This window comes from Gigantopelta aegis, chromosome 5, assembly GCF_016097555.1.
Source record: "Gigantopelta aegis isolate Gae_Host chromosome 5, Gae_host_genome, whole genome shotgun sequence".
Taxonomy (NCBI): domain Eukaryota; kingdom Metazoa; phylum Mollusca; class Gastropoda; order Neomphalida; family Peltospiridae; genus Gigantopelta; species Gigantopelta aegis.
In genome coordinates, this window is record NC_054703.1 from 3845600 (window position 1) to 3864050 (window position 18451).

Consider the following 18451-nt stretch of genomic DNA (forward strand, 5'->3'; position numbering starts at 1 on the left):
GACTTGTATAAAACTAAAGTCGTTCCGATTTGTATGATCTCACAGTACGACTAATCGCACAGTGAGAACGCGCCTTTAAGAATCTTAATTAGACCAGCTCGTGTTGTATGCATATAAGAACATAATGAACATAATGTATAGCTTTACAAAACGTGTAAACGGGGGGGGGGGGGGGGGGGGGGGTACCCTCCAGCCCCCCCCCCCCCCCCCCCCCCCGATTCGATATCAAACATAAGATCATTACAGTTTAATTTCCAGTTTTCAACATAATGGAAAATGGACAACATATGCGCTTGTGAAACTATTTGAACACAAACAGTTTGACTTTGTTCAGTCGGTTCATAAACTATTTTAACAACGTTAAATTACGGTGTGTGTGTGGGGGGGGGGGGGGATTTTAATATTTAACTACAGGGCATAGGCATAGACCTATTTAGGACACACATCGTCTAGATGTCCCGACATGCTCTGTTGTATGACGTCATACGGCAGGTGATGAACACATTATACACCTGAATTCACCGGTCTTGTCTTCCACCTGTTCGGTGCGAGGTCGGTCTAGGATCGATTCCCGTCGGTGGGCCCATTGGTCTATTTCTCGCTCCAGCCAGTGCACTACAACTGACATATCAAAGGCCGTGGTATGTGATATACTGTCTGTGGGATAGTGCATATACATAGAAGATCCCTTATTGCTAATCGAAAAGAGTAGTCCATGAAGTGGCAACAGCGGGTTTCCTCTCTCAATATATATGTGGTCCTTAACCATATGTCCGACGCCATATAACCGTAAGCAAAATGTGTTGAGTGTGCGTCGTTAACTAAAACATTTCTTTCTTTCTTTCTTTCTTTCACCGGTCTTGTCTTCCATCTTTTCGGTGGTAAAGCTTTTACTTGATGCGCGGTCGGTATAGGATCGATCCCCGTCGGTGGGCCCATTGGCCTATTTCTCGCTCCAGCCAGTGCACCACGACTGATATATCAAAGGCCGTGGTATGTGGTATACTGTCTGTGGATTAGTGCATATAAAAGATCCCTTATTGCTAATCGAAAACAGTAGCCCATGAAGTGGCGACAGCTGGTTTCCTCTCTCAATATATATATATGTATGTGGTCCTTAACCATATGTTTAATTAACGTGCGAGTGGTTTCTAGTCACAATAATAAAGTGAATTCTAGTCACAATGAGGTTTCGAGGTGTAGTCAACGCCAGGAGACGCCACACGAAATAAGGGTCCTACGTGAAAACGGAAACTAGTCTAGCAAGTCGTACTCGTACCCAATTAAAAATAAACAAATAACATCAAAATACGGCGTATTCAACTTGCATTAACTATGAAACGGAATAAAAATAAGTAGAAACTGATGTGCAGATCAAATTTATTGTTTATTGTACTGTAGGGATAATATGTAGGTAGGGTGTGTACGTGTTGTACGTTTTTTCGTGACTAACATTAATTCGGACCAACTGCACACTGGAGTAAAAAAATCTTTTTTTACATAAAACTTTATTATGATTTTTTTTTTAAACAAAGATATTTTGAAAATATTCGTCAATGGTTTGAGTACCAGACGTTTCCTCTCCAAGCCATTTTGCCCCTCCTCCAATATTATGTTAGGCAGTAAAGATGACATTGAATAATATGCATGAGTGTTGGCGATCACATGACTTATTTTACTTATAAACGTTGTCATGTTTCATAAAAAAAATTTTTTTTTTTTTTCCTTATAAATATTTAAAAAATGAAAGACACACCAAACCCAAATGGAAGGTGAACAGGATTTTTATCTTGACATATTTGAGGTGTGGGGGTGATTTTATTATCAGTCTTGGGGAAGAACTGACATATTTGAGGTGTGGGGGTGATTTTATTATCAGTCTTGGGGACGAACTAACATATTTGAGGTGTGACTTTATACATCTTTAGTTCGGTCTAAACTTGATTATGGGCGCATTGTGTCTGGGTCAGCACGTAAGTCTTACTTGCAAATGCTAGATCCTATACACAACCAGGGACTTAGGCTTTGTCTTGGTGCTTTCAAAACATCTCCTGTGGAGAGCTTGTACGTCGATGCACAAGAACCTAGTTTGGGTGCTAGATGTGCAAAGCTTTCTCTGCAGTATGCTACAAAGATTAAATCAATGCCAAAACATCCTGCACACAATGCGGTGTTTGATAATAATTATATGAAGTTATTTTATGCCAAACCGAATGCGATTCGAACATTTGGTCTTCGCATTAAGCAGTTTTTATCAGTTTCCAACATTGATTTAACAGACATTTTGGAAACACGTTCATATTTTATTTTGCCACCTTGGTGTATCAAACCACCAAAAATTGTATTCGATCTTGTGCATCTAAAAAAAAGATCGCACAGATGCAGTTATTTATAAACAACATTTCATGGAACTCCAAGAGAGGTATTGTGATTACATTCCTGTTTACACAGACGGATCACGGGATGGGAATTCTGTGGCTTGTGCTACAGTTTTTCCATCAGACGCAATAATTTCCACGAGATTACCCGATTCAGCATCAATCTTTACTGCTGAAATTTGGGCAATCATTAAAGCCCTGGAACAGATTAAGGATTCATGTGCATCCAAGTATATTATTTTCACAGACTCACTTTCGTGTCTTCAAGCTCTACGGTTATGGCTGTGTTACTGTTAGCAAAAAACACACGAAATTGCGTTTTGCGCATTTGTTATTTACCCGGTAGCCATTGTTTCTATTTTTGTAATTAGAAATAATAATATTATTTCTCAGCTGATAGAGCTACTTTCGTAGATCTAAGTCCAACTAAGTTACGTTTACGACCGTCTTTGAGAATAGGGTGCTTCTTGCACGTAAACTTAAATCTACGGCAGACGTAAGTGCTAGTCGTAGACGTAACTTACACCTTTTCATGAATAGGTCCAGATGTTTAATTCATAATTGATTTTACATTTCAAGTGTTTAATTTGTAATAATTTTTACATTTCAAGTGTTTAATTTGTAATTGTTTTTACATTTCAAGTGTATAATTTATAATAGATTTTACATTTCAGATGTTTAATTTGAAATCATTTTTACATTTCAGATGTTTAGTTTGTAATTGTTTTTACATTTCAAGTGTATAATTTGTAATAGCTTTTACATTTCAGTACCAGTATGAAGGTTACTACTTTTGACATCTTCTTCCAGGCATTGATCCTAATATTAGGTTTGTACTCCATCGTGTACTTAATTCTGGTTTAATTCTCACGATGTTGCCTGTTTGTACACGGACATTGTTCAGTAACTTGTTAGGTGTGTAACATAGTGATAACTGTGACACCCCAGCACATTGTTTAATCACTTGTTAGGTGTGTAACATAGTGATAACTGTGACACCCCAGCACATTGTTTAATCACTTGTTACTTGGGTGTGTAACATAGTGATAACTGTGACACCCCAGCACATAGGTGTGACACCCCAGCACATTGTTTAATCACTTGTTAGGTGTGTAACATAGTGATAACTCCGACACCCCAGCACATTGTTTAATCACTTGTTAGGTGTGTAACATAGTGATAACTCCGACACCCCAGCACATTGTTTAATCACTTGTTAGGTGTGTAACATAGTGATAACTGTGACACCCCAGCACATTGTTCAATAACTTGTTAGGTGTGTAACATAGTAATAACTCTGACACCCAAGCAGGTTGTTTAATCACTTGTTACTTAGGTGTGTAACATAGTAATAACTCTGACACCCAAGCACGTTGTTTAATCACTTGTTACTTAGGTGTGTAGCATAGTGATAACTGTTACACCCCAGCACATTGTTTAATCACTTGTTAGGTGTGTAACATAGTGATAACTCCGACACCCCAGCACATTGTTTAATCACTTGTTAGGTGTGTAACATAGTGATAACTCCGACACCCCAGCACATTGTTTAATCACTTGTTACTTAGGTGTGTAACATAGTAATAACTCTGACACCCAAGCACGTTGCTTAATCACTTGTTACTTAGGTGTGTAACATAGTGATAACTGTTACACCCCAGCACATTGTTTAATCACTTGTTACTTAGGTGTGTAACATAGTGATAACTCCGACACCCCAGCACATTGTTTAATCACTTGTTAGGTGTGTAACATAGTGATAACTGTGACACCCCAGCACATTGTTTAATCACTTGTTACTTGGGTGTGTAACATAGTGATAACTGTGACACCCCAGCACATAGGTGTGACACCCCAGCACATTGTTTAATCACTTGTTAGGTGTGTAACATAGTGATAACTCCGACACCCCAGCACATTGTTTAATCACTTGTTAGGTGTGTAACATAGTGATAACTCCGACACCCCAGCACATTGTTTAATCACTTGTTAGGTGTGTAACATAGTGATAACTCTGACACCCCAGCACATTGTTTAATCACTTGTTACTTGGGTGTGTAACAGTGATAACTCCGACACCCCAGCACACTGTTTAATCACTTGTTAGGTATGTAACATAGTAATAACTCCGACACCCCAGCACATTGTTTAATCACTTGTTAGGTGTGTAAGATAGTGATAACTCCGACAACCCAGCACATTGTTTAATCACTTGTTACTTGGGTGTGTAACATAGTGATAACTCTGACACCCCAGCACATTGTTTAATCACTTGTTACTTGGGTGTGTAACATAGTGATACCTGACACCCCAGCACATTGTTTAATCACTTGTTAGGTGTGTAACATAGTGATAACTCTGACACCCCAGCACATTGTTTAATCACTTGTTACTTGGGTGTGTAACAGTGATAACTCCGACACCCCAGCACACTGTTTAATCACTTGTTAGGTATGTAACATAGTAATAACTCCGACACCCCAGCACATTGTTTAATCACTTGTTAGGTGTGTAACATAGTGATACCTGACACCCCAGCACATTGTTTAATCACTTGTTAGGTGTGTAACATAGTGATAACTCCGACAACCCAGCACATTGTTTAATCACTTGTTAGGTGTGTAACATAGTGATACCTGACACCCCAGCACATTGTTTAATCACTTGTTAGGTGTGTAACATAGTGATACCTGACACCCCAGCACATTGTTTAATCACTTGTTAGGTGTGTAACATAGTGATACCTGACACCCCAGCACATTGTTTAATCACTTGTTAGGTGTGTAACATAGTGATACCTGACACCCCAGCACATTGTTTAATCACTTGTTAGGTGTGTAACATAGTGATAACTCCGACAACCCAGCACATTGTTTAATCACTTGTTAGGTGTGTAAAATAGTGATACCTGACACCCCAGCACATTGTTTAATCACTTGTTAGGTGTGTAACATAGTGATACCTGACACCCCAGCACATTGTTTAATCACTTGTTAGGTGTGTAACATAGTGATACCTGACACCCCAGCACATTGTTTAATCACTTGTTAGGTGTGTAACATAGTGATACCTGACATCCCAGCACATTGTTTAATCACTTGTTAGGTGTGTAATATAGTGATACCTGACACCCCAGCACATTGTTTAATCACTTGTTAGGTGTGTAACATAGTGATACCTGACACCCCAGCACATTGTTTAATCACTTGTTAGGTGTGTAACATAGTGATACCTGACACCCCAGCACATTGTTTAATCACTTGTTAGGTGTGTAACATAGTGATAACTCCGACAACCCAGCACATTGTTTAATCACTTGTTAGGTGTGTAACATAGTGATAACTCCGACAACCCAGCACATTGTTTAATCACTTGTTACTTGGGTGTGTAACATAGTGATAACTCTGACACCCCAGCACATTGTTTAATCACTTGTTACTTGGGTGTGTAACATAGTGATAACTGACACCCCAGCACATTGTTTAATCACTTGTTAGGTGTGTAACATAGTGATAACTGACACTCAAGCACATTGTTTTATCACTTGTTAGGTGTGTAACATAGTGATAACTGACACCCAAGCACATTGTTTAATCACTTGTTGCTTGGGTGTGTAACATAGTTATAACTCTGACACCAGGTTTACAATGCTGAGCTACATTATGGCTAATACAGGAATGAGACTCCATGGACACTATCATATCAAACAGTATTAAACAAGGGCGTTAAAAGTTTGTTTTGTTTAACGACACAACTAGATCACATCGACTATTGAATGTCAAACATTTGGTAATTCTGACTCGTATAGTCATCAGAGAAAACTAGCTACATTTTTCCAGTTTAGCAGCAACGGATCTTTTATATGCATTTTCCACAGACAGGAAAGCACATACCATAGCCTTTGACCAGTTGTGGTGCACTGGATCTTGAGCTGTTACGATACGGGAGGTCGCCATACAATACATATCCCGGTACTTGGGTCGCGATACTTAAACTGTTTATACACCTAGCATCTGGAAAACGGGAGTCATCATGACTCACAGGGTTTTATTTTGGGAGTGATCCATTCAAAAATGGGAGTCATCTATGATATATATTTCTTAAATCACATAATTAACTGAATAACTGTCTCGTTTATATTACATGTATATATTATATCCACTATTCTATCTGTATAATACATATACATGTACATGTATATCCATTGTTTTTCTTATTGTAAATAATTTAATGGGGTTTTTGTCCTGTCTGTTTATGTAGTCCGAAGGGACGTAGAAAGTGTGGTTCTTTCTACGTCCGAATATTGTTACTTATCCTCTATATACATGTAGCTGGTATTCAAAACTTGTGGCACCCTGTTTCAACCGTTTCTCAACCAAGATAGTCTAACAAATGGACATACAAGCTAAAAATGTATACATTACCGTACTCACTGAATCCCGACTGACATAATATCTGTTTATGCACCCTTTGCAAATAGTCACCCAATGCTGCATGCTAACCTGCTTTGTAATATAGCTGCATCTGGGGCAATAATTATGACTAACACCTATTCGATTTGCTCAACCATCTACATGACATTGTACATGTTCGTATACAGACCGCGCATTCGACATTATCACGATGATCTAAATTTAGTCAGGAACTGGCACACTACATCAGCCACACTGTTTTTAACAGTTATCTAACATAACGTATTGATACGGTTGGGAACCAGTTAAACCGCTAGGCTATATTTGTTCTGAACATTTGAAGTCGTTAGGTTTTTAGGTGTTTAAAACATTTTTTTTTTTTTAGTGTTAACGCGATTGGCATTGTCGCGATGATCTAACTTTAGAGAAAGGTCTGGCATACTACATGAGCCAAACTGGTTTTAACACTTAAGTTACGTTAAACGTATTGATAAAGTTGGGAACCAGTTAAACCGCTCGGCTATTTTCGTATTGAACTTAGTTGATGTTGCACGCTTCTTCTTTTCTGTTTCTATCTGCTGACACCAGTTTGTTTGGTATTGTGCAATAAAGTGAACTGAAATTTAATTGAATTAGTCGTTAGGTTTTTATGTATAAAAAAAAATGAATGTGAAATCGATTGACATCGGAACTATTTTGCGTCAACCATGACATACACATATTTTATTTTAGGAGTATTTTAGGCAAGTGTTGCGTCAAATACGCAGGATTCCTGCGTCATGTGAAACCTGTTTATATAGTTCACGTTCATGAAACATGATAACTTTAATAAAACTTTAAGTCATGACACCAGATGTATTACAGGATAGTTTTATGTTACCTGACAATAAAATGAAATAAAAATATTTCAAAATACAAATGGGAAATCTTCAGACAAATTAACATGCTTGTTCAATGCAGTTCAATGGAATTTTAGGTTTTCCTTGAGAAAAATCGACCAGATAACATATTTAGGTTTCAGTGCAGACTGCTGGGAAGTTACCACATACCCTACACTTTCGCAGTGTGCATTCGGAAGTTGGTCATATATCTTAGCGGGTTAAGACTTGTCGGACATTGCTTTATATATGGGTAATAATCTGAAAAGTAAGTTTCGAAAATGGGTTAATGTGTCTTGTCTTGGAAAGGGTTATGGAAAAAGTATGGAAATTAGTTCAGAAAAATGTGTATGACCCCTGAAGAGAGTTTCGCAAGTCACAGACACTGATGACTACAAACTGTCCTGAATTTCTAATGTGTTTCCCATTTTACACTGTCACAAGTTGGATTAGTTTATAAACAGAAGGGTGTTCTTTAGAAAGAAAAGTTGAGGGCAAAGTATGCAGAATAGAGGGGCGCGGCAGGCATGTATGCAGGACATGATGCGGGTGGGGGTGGTGGGGTGGGGGTGGTATCTCAGCAGTGGAGAGTAGAGTTTCTAGGGGGTTCGGGTCATGGCAAATTATTATTTGAAATATATTGAAAAAAGAAGAAAATTTGCTTTGAGCACCCACCCTCCCACCACTACATATGTGCCTGCTTGGGGGTCATGTCCCTCACTTTTTTCTGTACTCAGAAGAATTTAATGTTCTTAGGCGAGTATGCCCCCTAACCACAGGTTTGGGCCCTCGGATACATTTGTATTTCCATCCCCCCCCCCCCCCCCCCCCCCCCCCCTACACACACACGCTCAAACATACACACAGACTATTAACTATACCCAGCAGACTTTGCAGGGTTTCAGTCTTTCCTCCTACATCCACTTCCTGCCTTACAGGGCTTGAGTCTTTCCTCCTACATCCACTTCTGCCTTACAGGGTTTGAGTCTTTCCTCCTAGATCCACTTCCTGCCTTACAGGGTTTGAGTCTTTCCTCCTACGTCCACTTCCTGCCTTTCAGGGTTTGAGTCTTTCCTCCTATATCCACTTCCTGCCTTACAGGGCTTGAGTCTTTCCTCCTACGTCTACTTCCTGCCTTACAGGGTTTGAGTCTTTCCTCCTACATCTACTTCCTGCCTTACGGGGCTTGAGTTTTTCCTCCTACACCCACTTCCTGCCTTATGGGGTTGGAGTCTTTCCTCCTACATCTACTTCCTGCCTTACAGGGTTCGAGTCTTTCCACCTACATCCACTTCCTGCCTTACAGGGTTCGAGTCTTTCCTCCTACATCCACTTCCTGCCTTACAGGGATTGAATCTTTCCACCTACATCCACTTCCTGCCTTACAGGGTTTGAATCTTTCCACCTACATCCACTTCCTGCCTTACAGGGATTGAATCTTTCCTCCTACATCCACTTCCTGCCTTACAGGGATTGAATCTTTCCTCCTACATCCACTTCCTGCCTTACAGGGATTGAGTCTTTCCTACATCCACTTCCTGCCTTACAGGGTTCGAGTCTTACCTCCTATATCCACTTCCTGCCTTACAGGGATTGAGTCTTTCCTCCTATATCCACTTCCTGCCTTACAGGGTTTGAGTCTTTCCTCCTACATCCACTTCCTGCCTTACAGGGTTCGAGTCTTTCCACCTACATCCACTTCCTGCCTTACAGGGTTTGAATCTTTCCTCCTACATCCACTTCCTGCCTTACAGGGATTGAATCTTTCCACCTACATCCACTTCCTGCCTTACAGGGTTTGAATCTTTCCACCTACATCCACTTCCTGCCTTACAGGGATTGAATCTTTCCTCCTACATCCACTTCCTGCCTTACAGGGATTGAATCTTTCCTCCTACATCCACTTCCTGCCTTACAGAGATTGAGTCTTTCCTACATCCACTTCCTGCCTTACAGGGTTCGAGTCTTACCTCCTATATCCACTTCCTGCCTTACAGGGATTGAGTCTTTCCTCCTATATCCACTTCCTGCCTTACAGGGTTTGAGTCTTTCCTCCTACATCCACTTCCTGCCTTACAGGGTTCGAATCTTTCCACCTACATCCACTTCCTGCCTTACAGGGTTTGAATCTTTCCTCCTACATCCACTTCCTGCCTTACAGGGTTTGAATCTTTCCTCCTATATCCACTTCCTCCCTTACAGGGTTTGAGTCTTTTCTCCTACATCCACTTCCTGCCTTACAGGGTTTGAGTCTTTTCTCCTACATCTACTTCCTGCCTTACAGGGTTTGAGTCTTTCCTCCTACATCCACTTCCTGCCTTACAGGGTTTGAATCTTTCCTCCTATATCCACTTCCTCCCTTACAGGGTTTGAGTCTTTTCTCCTACATCCACTTCCTGCCTTACAGGGTTTGAGTCTTTTCTCCTACATCTACTTCCTGCCTTACAGGGTTTGACTCTTTCCTCCTACATCCACTTCCTGCCTTACAGGGTTTGAATCTTTCCTCCTATATCCACTTCCTCCCTTACAGGGCTTGAATCTTTCCTCCTACATCCATTTCCTGGCTTACAGCGCTTGAATCTTTCCTCCTACATCCATTTCCTGCCTTACAGAGTTTCAATATTTCCTCCTACATCCATTTCCTACCTTACAGGGCTTGAATCTTTCCTCATACATCCATTTCCTGCCTTACAGGATTTGAGTCTTTTCTCCTACATCCATTTCCTGCCTTACAGGGTTTGAATCTTACCTCCTATATCCACTTCCTGTCTTACAGGGTTTGAATCTTTCCTCCTATATCCACTCCTCCCTTACAGGGTTTGAATCTTTCCTCCTACATCCACTTCCTGCCTTACAGGGTTTGAATCTTTCCTCCTATGTCCACTTCCTGCCTTACAGGGTTTGAATCTTTCCTCCTACATCCACTTCCTGCCTTACAGGGTTTGAATCTTTCCTCCTACATCCACTTCCTGCCTTACAGGGTTTGAATCTTTCCTACATCCACTTCCTGCCTTACAGGGATTGAATCTTTCCTCCTACATCCACTTCCTGCCTTACAGGGATTGAATCTTTCCTCCTACATCCACTTCCTGCCTTACAGGGATTGAGTCTTTCCTACATCCACTTCCTGCCTTACAGGGTTTGAGTCTTTCCACCTACATCCACTTCCTGCCTTACAGGGTTTGAGTCTTTCCACCTACATCCACTTCCTGCCTTACAGGGTTTGAGTCTTTCCTCCTACATCCACTTCCTGCCTTACAGGGTTTGAGTCTTTCCTCCTACATCCACTTCCTGCCTTACAGGATTTGAGTCTTTTCTCCTACATCCACTTCCTGCCTTACAGGGTTTGAGTCTTTTCTCCTACATCCACTTCCTGCCTTACAGGGTTTGAGTCTTTTCTCCTACATCCACTTCCTGCCTTACAGGGTTTGAGTCTTTTCTCCTACATCCACTTCCTGCCTTACAGGGTTTGAGTCTTTCCTCCTACATCCACTTCCTGCCTTACAGGGTTTGACTCTTTCCTCCTACATCCACTTCCTCCCTTACAGGGTTTGAGTCTTTTCTCCTACATCCACTTCCTGGCTTACAGGGTTTGAGTCTTTTCTCCTACATCCACTTCCTGCCTTACAGGGTTTGAGTCTTTTCTCCTACATCCACTTCCTGCCTTACAGGGTTTGAGTCTTTTCTCCTACATCCACTTCCTGCCTTACAGGGTTTGAGTCTTTCCTCCTACATCTACTTCCTGCCTTACAGGGTTTGACTCTTTCCTCCTATATCCACTTCCTCCCTTACAGGGTTTGAGTCTTTTCTCCTACATCCACTTCCTGGCTTACAGGGTTTGAATCTTTCCTCATACATCCACTTCCTGCCTTACAACGCTTGAATCTGTCATACATCCACTTCCTGCCTAACATTGTTTGAGTCTTTCCTCCTACATCCATTTCCTGGCTTACAGCGCTTGAATCTTTCCTCCTACATCCATTTCCTGCCTTACAGGGCTTGAATCTTTCCTCCTACATCCATTTCCTGGCTTACAGGGTTTGAATCTTTCCTCCTACATCCATTTCCTGCCTTACAGAGTTTCAATATTTCCTCCTACATCCATTTCCTACCTTACAGGGCTTGAATCTTTCCTCATACATCCATTTCCTGCCTTACAGGATTTGAGTCTTTTCTCCTACATCCATTTCCTGCCTTACAGGGTTTGAATCTTACCTCCTATATCCACTTCCTGCCTTACAGGGTTTGAATCTTTCCTCCTACATCCACTTCCTGCCTTACAGGGTTTGAATCTTTCCTCCTATATCCACTTCCTCCCTTACAGGGTTTGAGTCTTTTCTCCTACATCCACTTCCTGCCTTACAGGGTTTGAGTCTTTCCTCCTACATCCACTTCCTGCCTTACAGGGTTTGAATCTTTCCTCCTATATCCACTTCCTCCCTTACAGGGTTTGAGTCTTTTCTCCTACATCCACTTCCTGCCTTACAACGCTTGAATCTGTCCTACATCCACTTCCTGCCTAACAGGGTTTGAGTCTTTCCTCCTACATCCATTTCCTGGCTTACAGCGCTTGAATCTTTCCTCCTACATCCATTTCCTGCCTTACAGAGTTTCAAAATTTCCTCCTACATCCATTTCCTACCTTACAGGGCTTGAATCTTTCCTCCTACATCCATTTCCTGGCTTACAGGGTTTGAATCTTTCCTCCTACATCCACTTCCTGCCTTACAGGGTTTGAATCTTTCCTCCTATATCCACTTCCTCCCTTACAGGGTTTGAGTCTTTTCTCCTACATCCACTTCCTGCCTTACAGGGTTTGAGTCTTTTCTCCTACATCTACTTCCTGCCTTACAGGGTTTGAGTCTTTCCTCCTACATCCATTTCCTGGCTTACAGGGTTTGAATCTTTCCTCCTACATCCATTTCCTGCCTTACAGAGTTTCAATATTTCCTCCTACATCCATTTCCTACCTTACAGGGCTTGAATCTTTCCTCATACATCCATTTCCTGCCTTACAGGATTTGAGTCTTTTCTCCTACATCCACTTCCTGTCTTACAGGGTTTGAATCTTTCCTCCTATATCCACTTCCTGCCTTACAGGGTTTGAGTCTTTCCTCCTACATCCACTTCCTGCCTTACAGGGTTTGAATCTTTCCTCCTATATCCACTTCCTCCCTTACAGGGTTTGAGTCTTTTCTCCTACATCCACTTCCTGCCTTACAGGGTTTGAGTCTTTTCTCCTACATCTACTTCCTGCCTTACAGGGTTTGAGTCTTTCCTCCTACATCCACTTCCTGCCTTACAGGGTTTGAATCTTTCCTCCTATATCCACTTCCTCCCTTACAGGGTTTGAGTCTTTTCTCCTACATCCACTTCCTGCCTTACAGGGTTTGAGTCTTTTCTCCTACATCTACTTCCTGCCTTACAGGGTTTGAGTCTTTCCTCCTACATCCACTTCCTGCCTTACAGGGTTTGAATCTTTCCTCCTATATCCACTTCCTCCCTTACAGGGCTTGAATCTTTCCTCCTACATCCATTTCCTGGCTTACAGCGCTTGAATCTTTCCTCCTACATCCATTTCCTGCCTTACAGAGTTTCAATATTTCCTCCTACATCCATTTCCTACCTTACAGGGCTTGAATCTTTCCTCATACATCCATTTCCTGCCTTACAGGATTTGAGTCTTTTCTCCTACATCCATTTCCTGCCTTACAGGGTTTGAATCTTTCCTCCTATATCCACTTCCTGCCTTACAGGGTTTGAATCTTTCCTCCTATATCCACTTCCTGCCTTACAGGGTTTGAATCTTTCCTCCTATATCCACTTCCTGCCTTACAGGGTTTGAATCTTTCCTCCTATATCCACTTCCTGCCTTACAGGGTTTGAATCTTTCCTCCTATATCCACTTCCTGCCTTACAGGGTTTGAATCTTTCCTCCTATATCCACTTCCTGCCTTACAGGGATTGAATCTTTCCTCCTACATCCACTTCCTGCCTTACAGGGATTGAATCTTTCCTCCTACATCCACTTCCTGCCTTACAGGGATTGAGTCTTTCCTACATCCACTTCCTGCCTTACAGGGTTTGAGTCTTTCCACCTACATCCACTTCCTGCCTTACAGGGTTTGAATCTTTCCACCTACATCCACTTCCTGCCTTACAGGGTTTGAGTCTTTCCTCCTACATCCACTTCCTGCCTTACAGGGTTTGAGTCTTTCCTCCTACATCCACTTCCTGCCTTACAGGGTTTGAGTCTTTTCTCCTACATCCACTTCCTGCCTTACAGGGTTTGAGTCTTTTCTCCTACATCCACTTCCTGCCTTACAGGGTTTGAGTCTTTTCTCCTACATCCACTTCCTGCCTTACAGGGTTTGAGTCTTTTCTCCTACATCCACTTCCTGCCTTACAGGGTTTGAGTCTTTCCTCCTACATCCACTTCCTGCCTTACAGGGTTTGACTCTTTCCTCCTATATCCACTTCCTCCCTTACAGGGTTTGAGTCTTTTCTCCTACATCCACTTCCTGGCTTACAGGGTTTGAATCTTTCCTCATACATCCACTTCCTGCCTTACAACGCTTGAATTTGTCATACATCCACTTCCTGCCTAACAGGGTTTGAGTCTTTCCTCCTACATCCACTTCCTGGCTTACAGCGCTTGAATCTTTCCTCCTACATCCATTTCCTGCCTTACAGAGTTTCAATATTTCCTCCTACATCCATTTCCTACCTTACAGGGCTTGAATCTTTCCTCCTACATCCATTTCCTGGCTTACAGGGTTTGAATCTTTCCTCCTACATCCATTTCCTGCCTTACAGAGTTTCAATATTTCCTCCTACATCCATTTCCTACCTTACAGGGCTTGAATCTTTCCTCATACATCCATTTCCTGCCTTACAGGATTTGAGTCTTTTCTCCTACATCCATTTCCTGCCTTACAGGGTTTGAATCTTACCTCCTATATCCACTTCCTGCCTTACAGGGTTTGAATCTTTCCTCCTACATCCACTTCCTGCCTTACAGGGTTTGAATCTTTCCTCCTATATCCACTTCCTCCCTTACAGGGTTTGAGTCTTTTCTCCTACATCCACTTCCTGCCTTACAGGGTTTGAGTCTTTCCTCCTACATCCACTTCCTGCCTTACAGGGTTTGAATCTTTCCTCCTATATCCACTTCCTCCCTTACAGGGTTTGAGTCTTTTCTCCTACATCCACTTCCTGGCTTACAGGGTTTGAATCTTTCCTCCAACATCCACTTCCTGCCTTACAACGCTTGAATCTGTCCTACATCCACTTCCTGCCTAACAGGGTTTGAGTCTTTCCTCCTACATCCATTTCCTGGCTTACAGCGCTTGAATCTTTCCTCCTACATCCATTTCCTGGCTTACAGGGTTTGAATCTTTCCTCCTACATCCATTTCCTGCCTTACAGAGTTTCAATATTTCCTCCTACATCCATTTCCTACCTTACAGGGTTTGAATCTTTCCTCCTACATCCACTTCCTGCCTTACAGGATTTGAGTCTTTTCTCCTACATCCACTTCCTGTCTTACAGGGTTTGAATCTTTCCTCCTATATCCACTTCCTGCCTTACAGGGTTTGAATCTTTCCTCCTACATCCACGTCCTGCCTTACAGGGTTTGAATCTTTCCTCCTACGTCCACGTCCTGCCTTACAGGGTTTGAATCTTTCCTCCTACGTCCACGTCCTGCCTTACAGGGTTTGAATCTTTTCTCCTACATCCACTTCCTGTCTTACAGGGTTTGAATCTTTCTTCCTACATCCACGTCCTGCCTTACAGGGTTTGAATCTTTTCTCCTACATCCACTTCCTGCCTTACAGGGTTTGAATCTTTCCTCCTACATCCACGTCCTGCCTTACAGGGTTTGAATCTTTCCTCCTATATCCACGTCCTGCCTTACAGGGTTTGAATCTTTCCTCCTATATCCACGTCCTGCCTTACAGGGTTTGAATCTTTCCTCCTATATCCACTTCCTGCCTTACAAGTTTCCACATTTGAACACGTAGAAATATTGATGGACAAGTAGATCATTATTATCATCATTGTTATTATTACATGCATTTTTTATTTTTATTTTTTAAATTATTATTATTACTCTAGTATTGTTTTATGATTAGTAGCATTATTATTATTATTATTATTATTATTATTAATTTTTTGAAAATTATTTTTATGAGTTTCATCATCATCATTATTATTATTTTCAGACATTCATTTAATTCACAGTGTGACTATGGCTGTACCGAAGCGGGTGGGAGTTATAGGGCAAAAAAACGTGTCTATGGAGTGTGTCTTTGTCATGGGAGACGAAGAGAGGTTTTCTGCATTTACTTGGAGCAGGAAGCGAAGCAGCGAACAAGAATTTGTGAATCTTGCAGGCAAGGGCAGTGCAGGTCAAGTGGGGTACGACCCTGGCGGTTACTCTATAAGGAACAGAACGGTCATCAGCTTCATTGGGGACACGTTCACCATCACATACATGGATGTTAGGCGCGAGGATGAAGCTACATACAGATGTACCGTGAAGTACTACTTCAATCGTAATGTACTTACACACTCTGCGGAAATGTTTTTTGAAGTAAAAGGTGTGTGTTGTCATAGTTCAAAATATGGAGGTGGGGGTGGTGTGTTTGTTTGTGAGTATGCGTGTGTGTGTGGGTGTGGGTGTGTGGTTGTACTTGTATAGGTCCAGTATGGAAGGTGATAAAGTGTGTGTGTGTGTGTGTGTGCACCTATGTGTGTGTGTGTACACGCGCGTGTGTGTGTGTGTATTTCCAATATGGAAGGTGAGGGATTGGTTTTTCAACTAGAAGTTATGTATAAAGATAGATCTAATATGGAAGGTGATGGAGTGGTTTTTCAACTAGAAGGTGCGTATAAAGATAGATCTAATATGGAAAGTGATGGAGTGGTTTTCAACTAGAAGGTGCGTATAAAGATAGATCTAATATGGAAGGTGATGGAGTGGTTTTTCAACTAGAAAGTATGTATAAAGATAGATCTAATATGGAAGGTGATGGAGTGGTTTTTCAACTAGAAGGTGCGTATAAAGATAGATCTAATATGGAAGGTGATGGAGTGGTTTTCAACTAGAAGGTATGTATAAAGATAGATCTAATATGGAAGGTGATGGAGTGGTTTTTCAACTAGAAGGTGTGTATAAAGATAGATCTAATATGGAAGGTGATGGAGTGGTTTTTCAACTAGAAGGTAGATGTAACGACAGATCTAATATGGAAGGTGATGGAAAAGTTTTCCAACTACAGTTCTCAAAATGCCTTGCTGGGTTCGGCGACCTACAATCAACCTTTCTCACTAACTAATGCAATAATCACATAAGACGTTCTTTTTCACAGTGTTTATTTAAGCGTTTCTGTATATCATCAAAATCAAATTCAGTTAAACATCAAAGTAACCAGGATTTTAATAAGCTTCATGATTGAAATTGAGAGGTTCATATTACATGCTTGTTATCCAAACTTCCTACAACCCAACCACCATTCAATTCCCCGCCCATGAAACAATAAGAATATGGATTACCATTTGCTTATTCTAAGAGAACGAAGATCAATCGCAAACACCGAAAACGTACCCAAACATTCATCCCCACTGAAACCACAAGATCCCCAAACATAGAATACTTGGAAATTTACGAGATAGAAATAATATTTCCTTCACTCAATTCCTTTGTGAAATTCAAATAATCTCTTTTAGATTGATTGATAACTACTTTAACGTGCTCATATACCACTAGGGTTTCGAACACGCACATCCAACGTTCGACCTCCGATCGGTGGCCTGACTCGGGATTGGGGGGGGGGGGGGGGGGGGGGGGGGGAGGGTAGTTGAAAATGGGCAGAATTTGAAAATAGCAATTAGTAAAAAAAAGTTCATAGAATTTAAAAAATAAATAAATAAAAAGTTACAAACCAAAAATAAAACTAATTGACTGCTCAGCCGAATATTTATGTAATTTGGACCATTTTAGAAGGACAGTCCAAAAATAAATAGAGAAAGAAGAGAGGATCGGACTATTTAATATTAAAAAAGAAAGTGATTTCGACATAAAATTTTGAAAGCAGATCTAGAAGTTTAAAGTCCGATCTATATGTCCACGTGAGTGGCCTCGTTAAGGCCGTTTGGGTGCACAGCTTATAGGGACAAGATGGGTTGCATCCCGTCAAGAAAACCCCTAGATTGACAGTCATAAGACGTTGAAGGTGTAGTGCTATGCTGAAATACAGATCTTGAGAAGCCGGATCCGTCTGAATGAGAGAATATCAGACTAGGGTTTAGTCCAGTCATCATGGGTTGGTATAGTAGTGCGGTCGGGCCCGACTCCGGGAGGATACGAGATGGTATCACTATAAAGCAAAGTAAAGTCTAGAAAAGAGTAGTAGGGGCCAACCCCACTTCCTATTTCTTCTTTGAATGGGGTGGTCAGTCTTCCAGTGCTGCTAGGACAGGCTCGGACATGTAGAGACTAAACGCGAACAACCGTGGCGTTCTGCAGAATGGCCGTCATACGAGTCACGAAAAAACTAGTCGACATAGTCAGCCGGAGAAATGACGTGGAGGCAAGGAATCTCGCTATAAAAGAATCCAACCTGGTGGTGCAGGCTGTCGAAACGAGAAGCGTACCAGCGTTCAATCAGTTCCAATCGCCATATACATCCCAGTAGAAAACGTCATTTCGCTGACAAAAACAACGAAATGAAGTATCGCCAAGTCGAGCACACGAAAGCACGTGCAATGTGCACAAGCG

General features: G+C 41.5%; 1 protein-coding gene across 1 annotated transcript in view; it reads left to right on the top strand.

Moving 5' to 3' along the window:
* LOC121373479 overlaps window positions 1-18451 on the top strand; it is a 49271-nt gene that overhangs the window by 12956 nt on the left and 17864 nt on the right. Inside the window, exons 2-3 of the mRNA XM_041500146.1 lie at window positions 3149-3207; window positions 15894-16271. Of these exons, the coding sequence (XP_041356080.1) occupies window positions 3156-3207; window positions 15894-16271 (430 nt within the window). The 5' untranslated portion in view covers window positions 3149-3155. The remainder of the gene's footprint in view (window positions 1-3148; window positions 3208-15893; window positions 16272-18451) is intronic.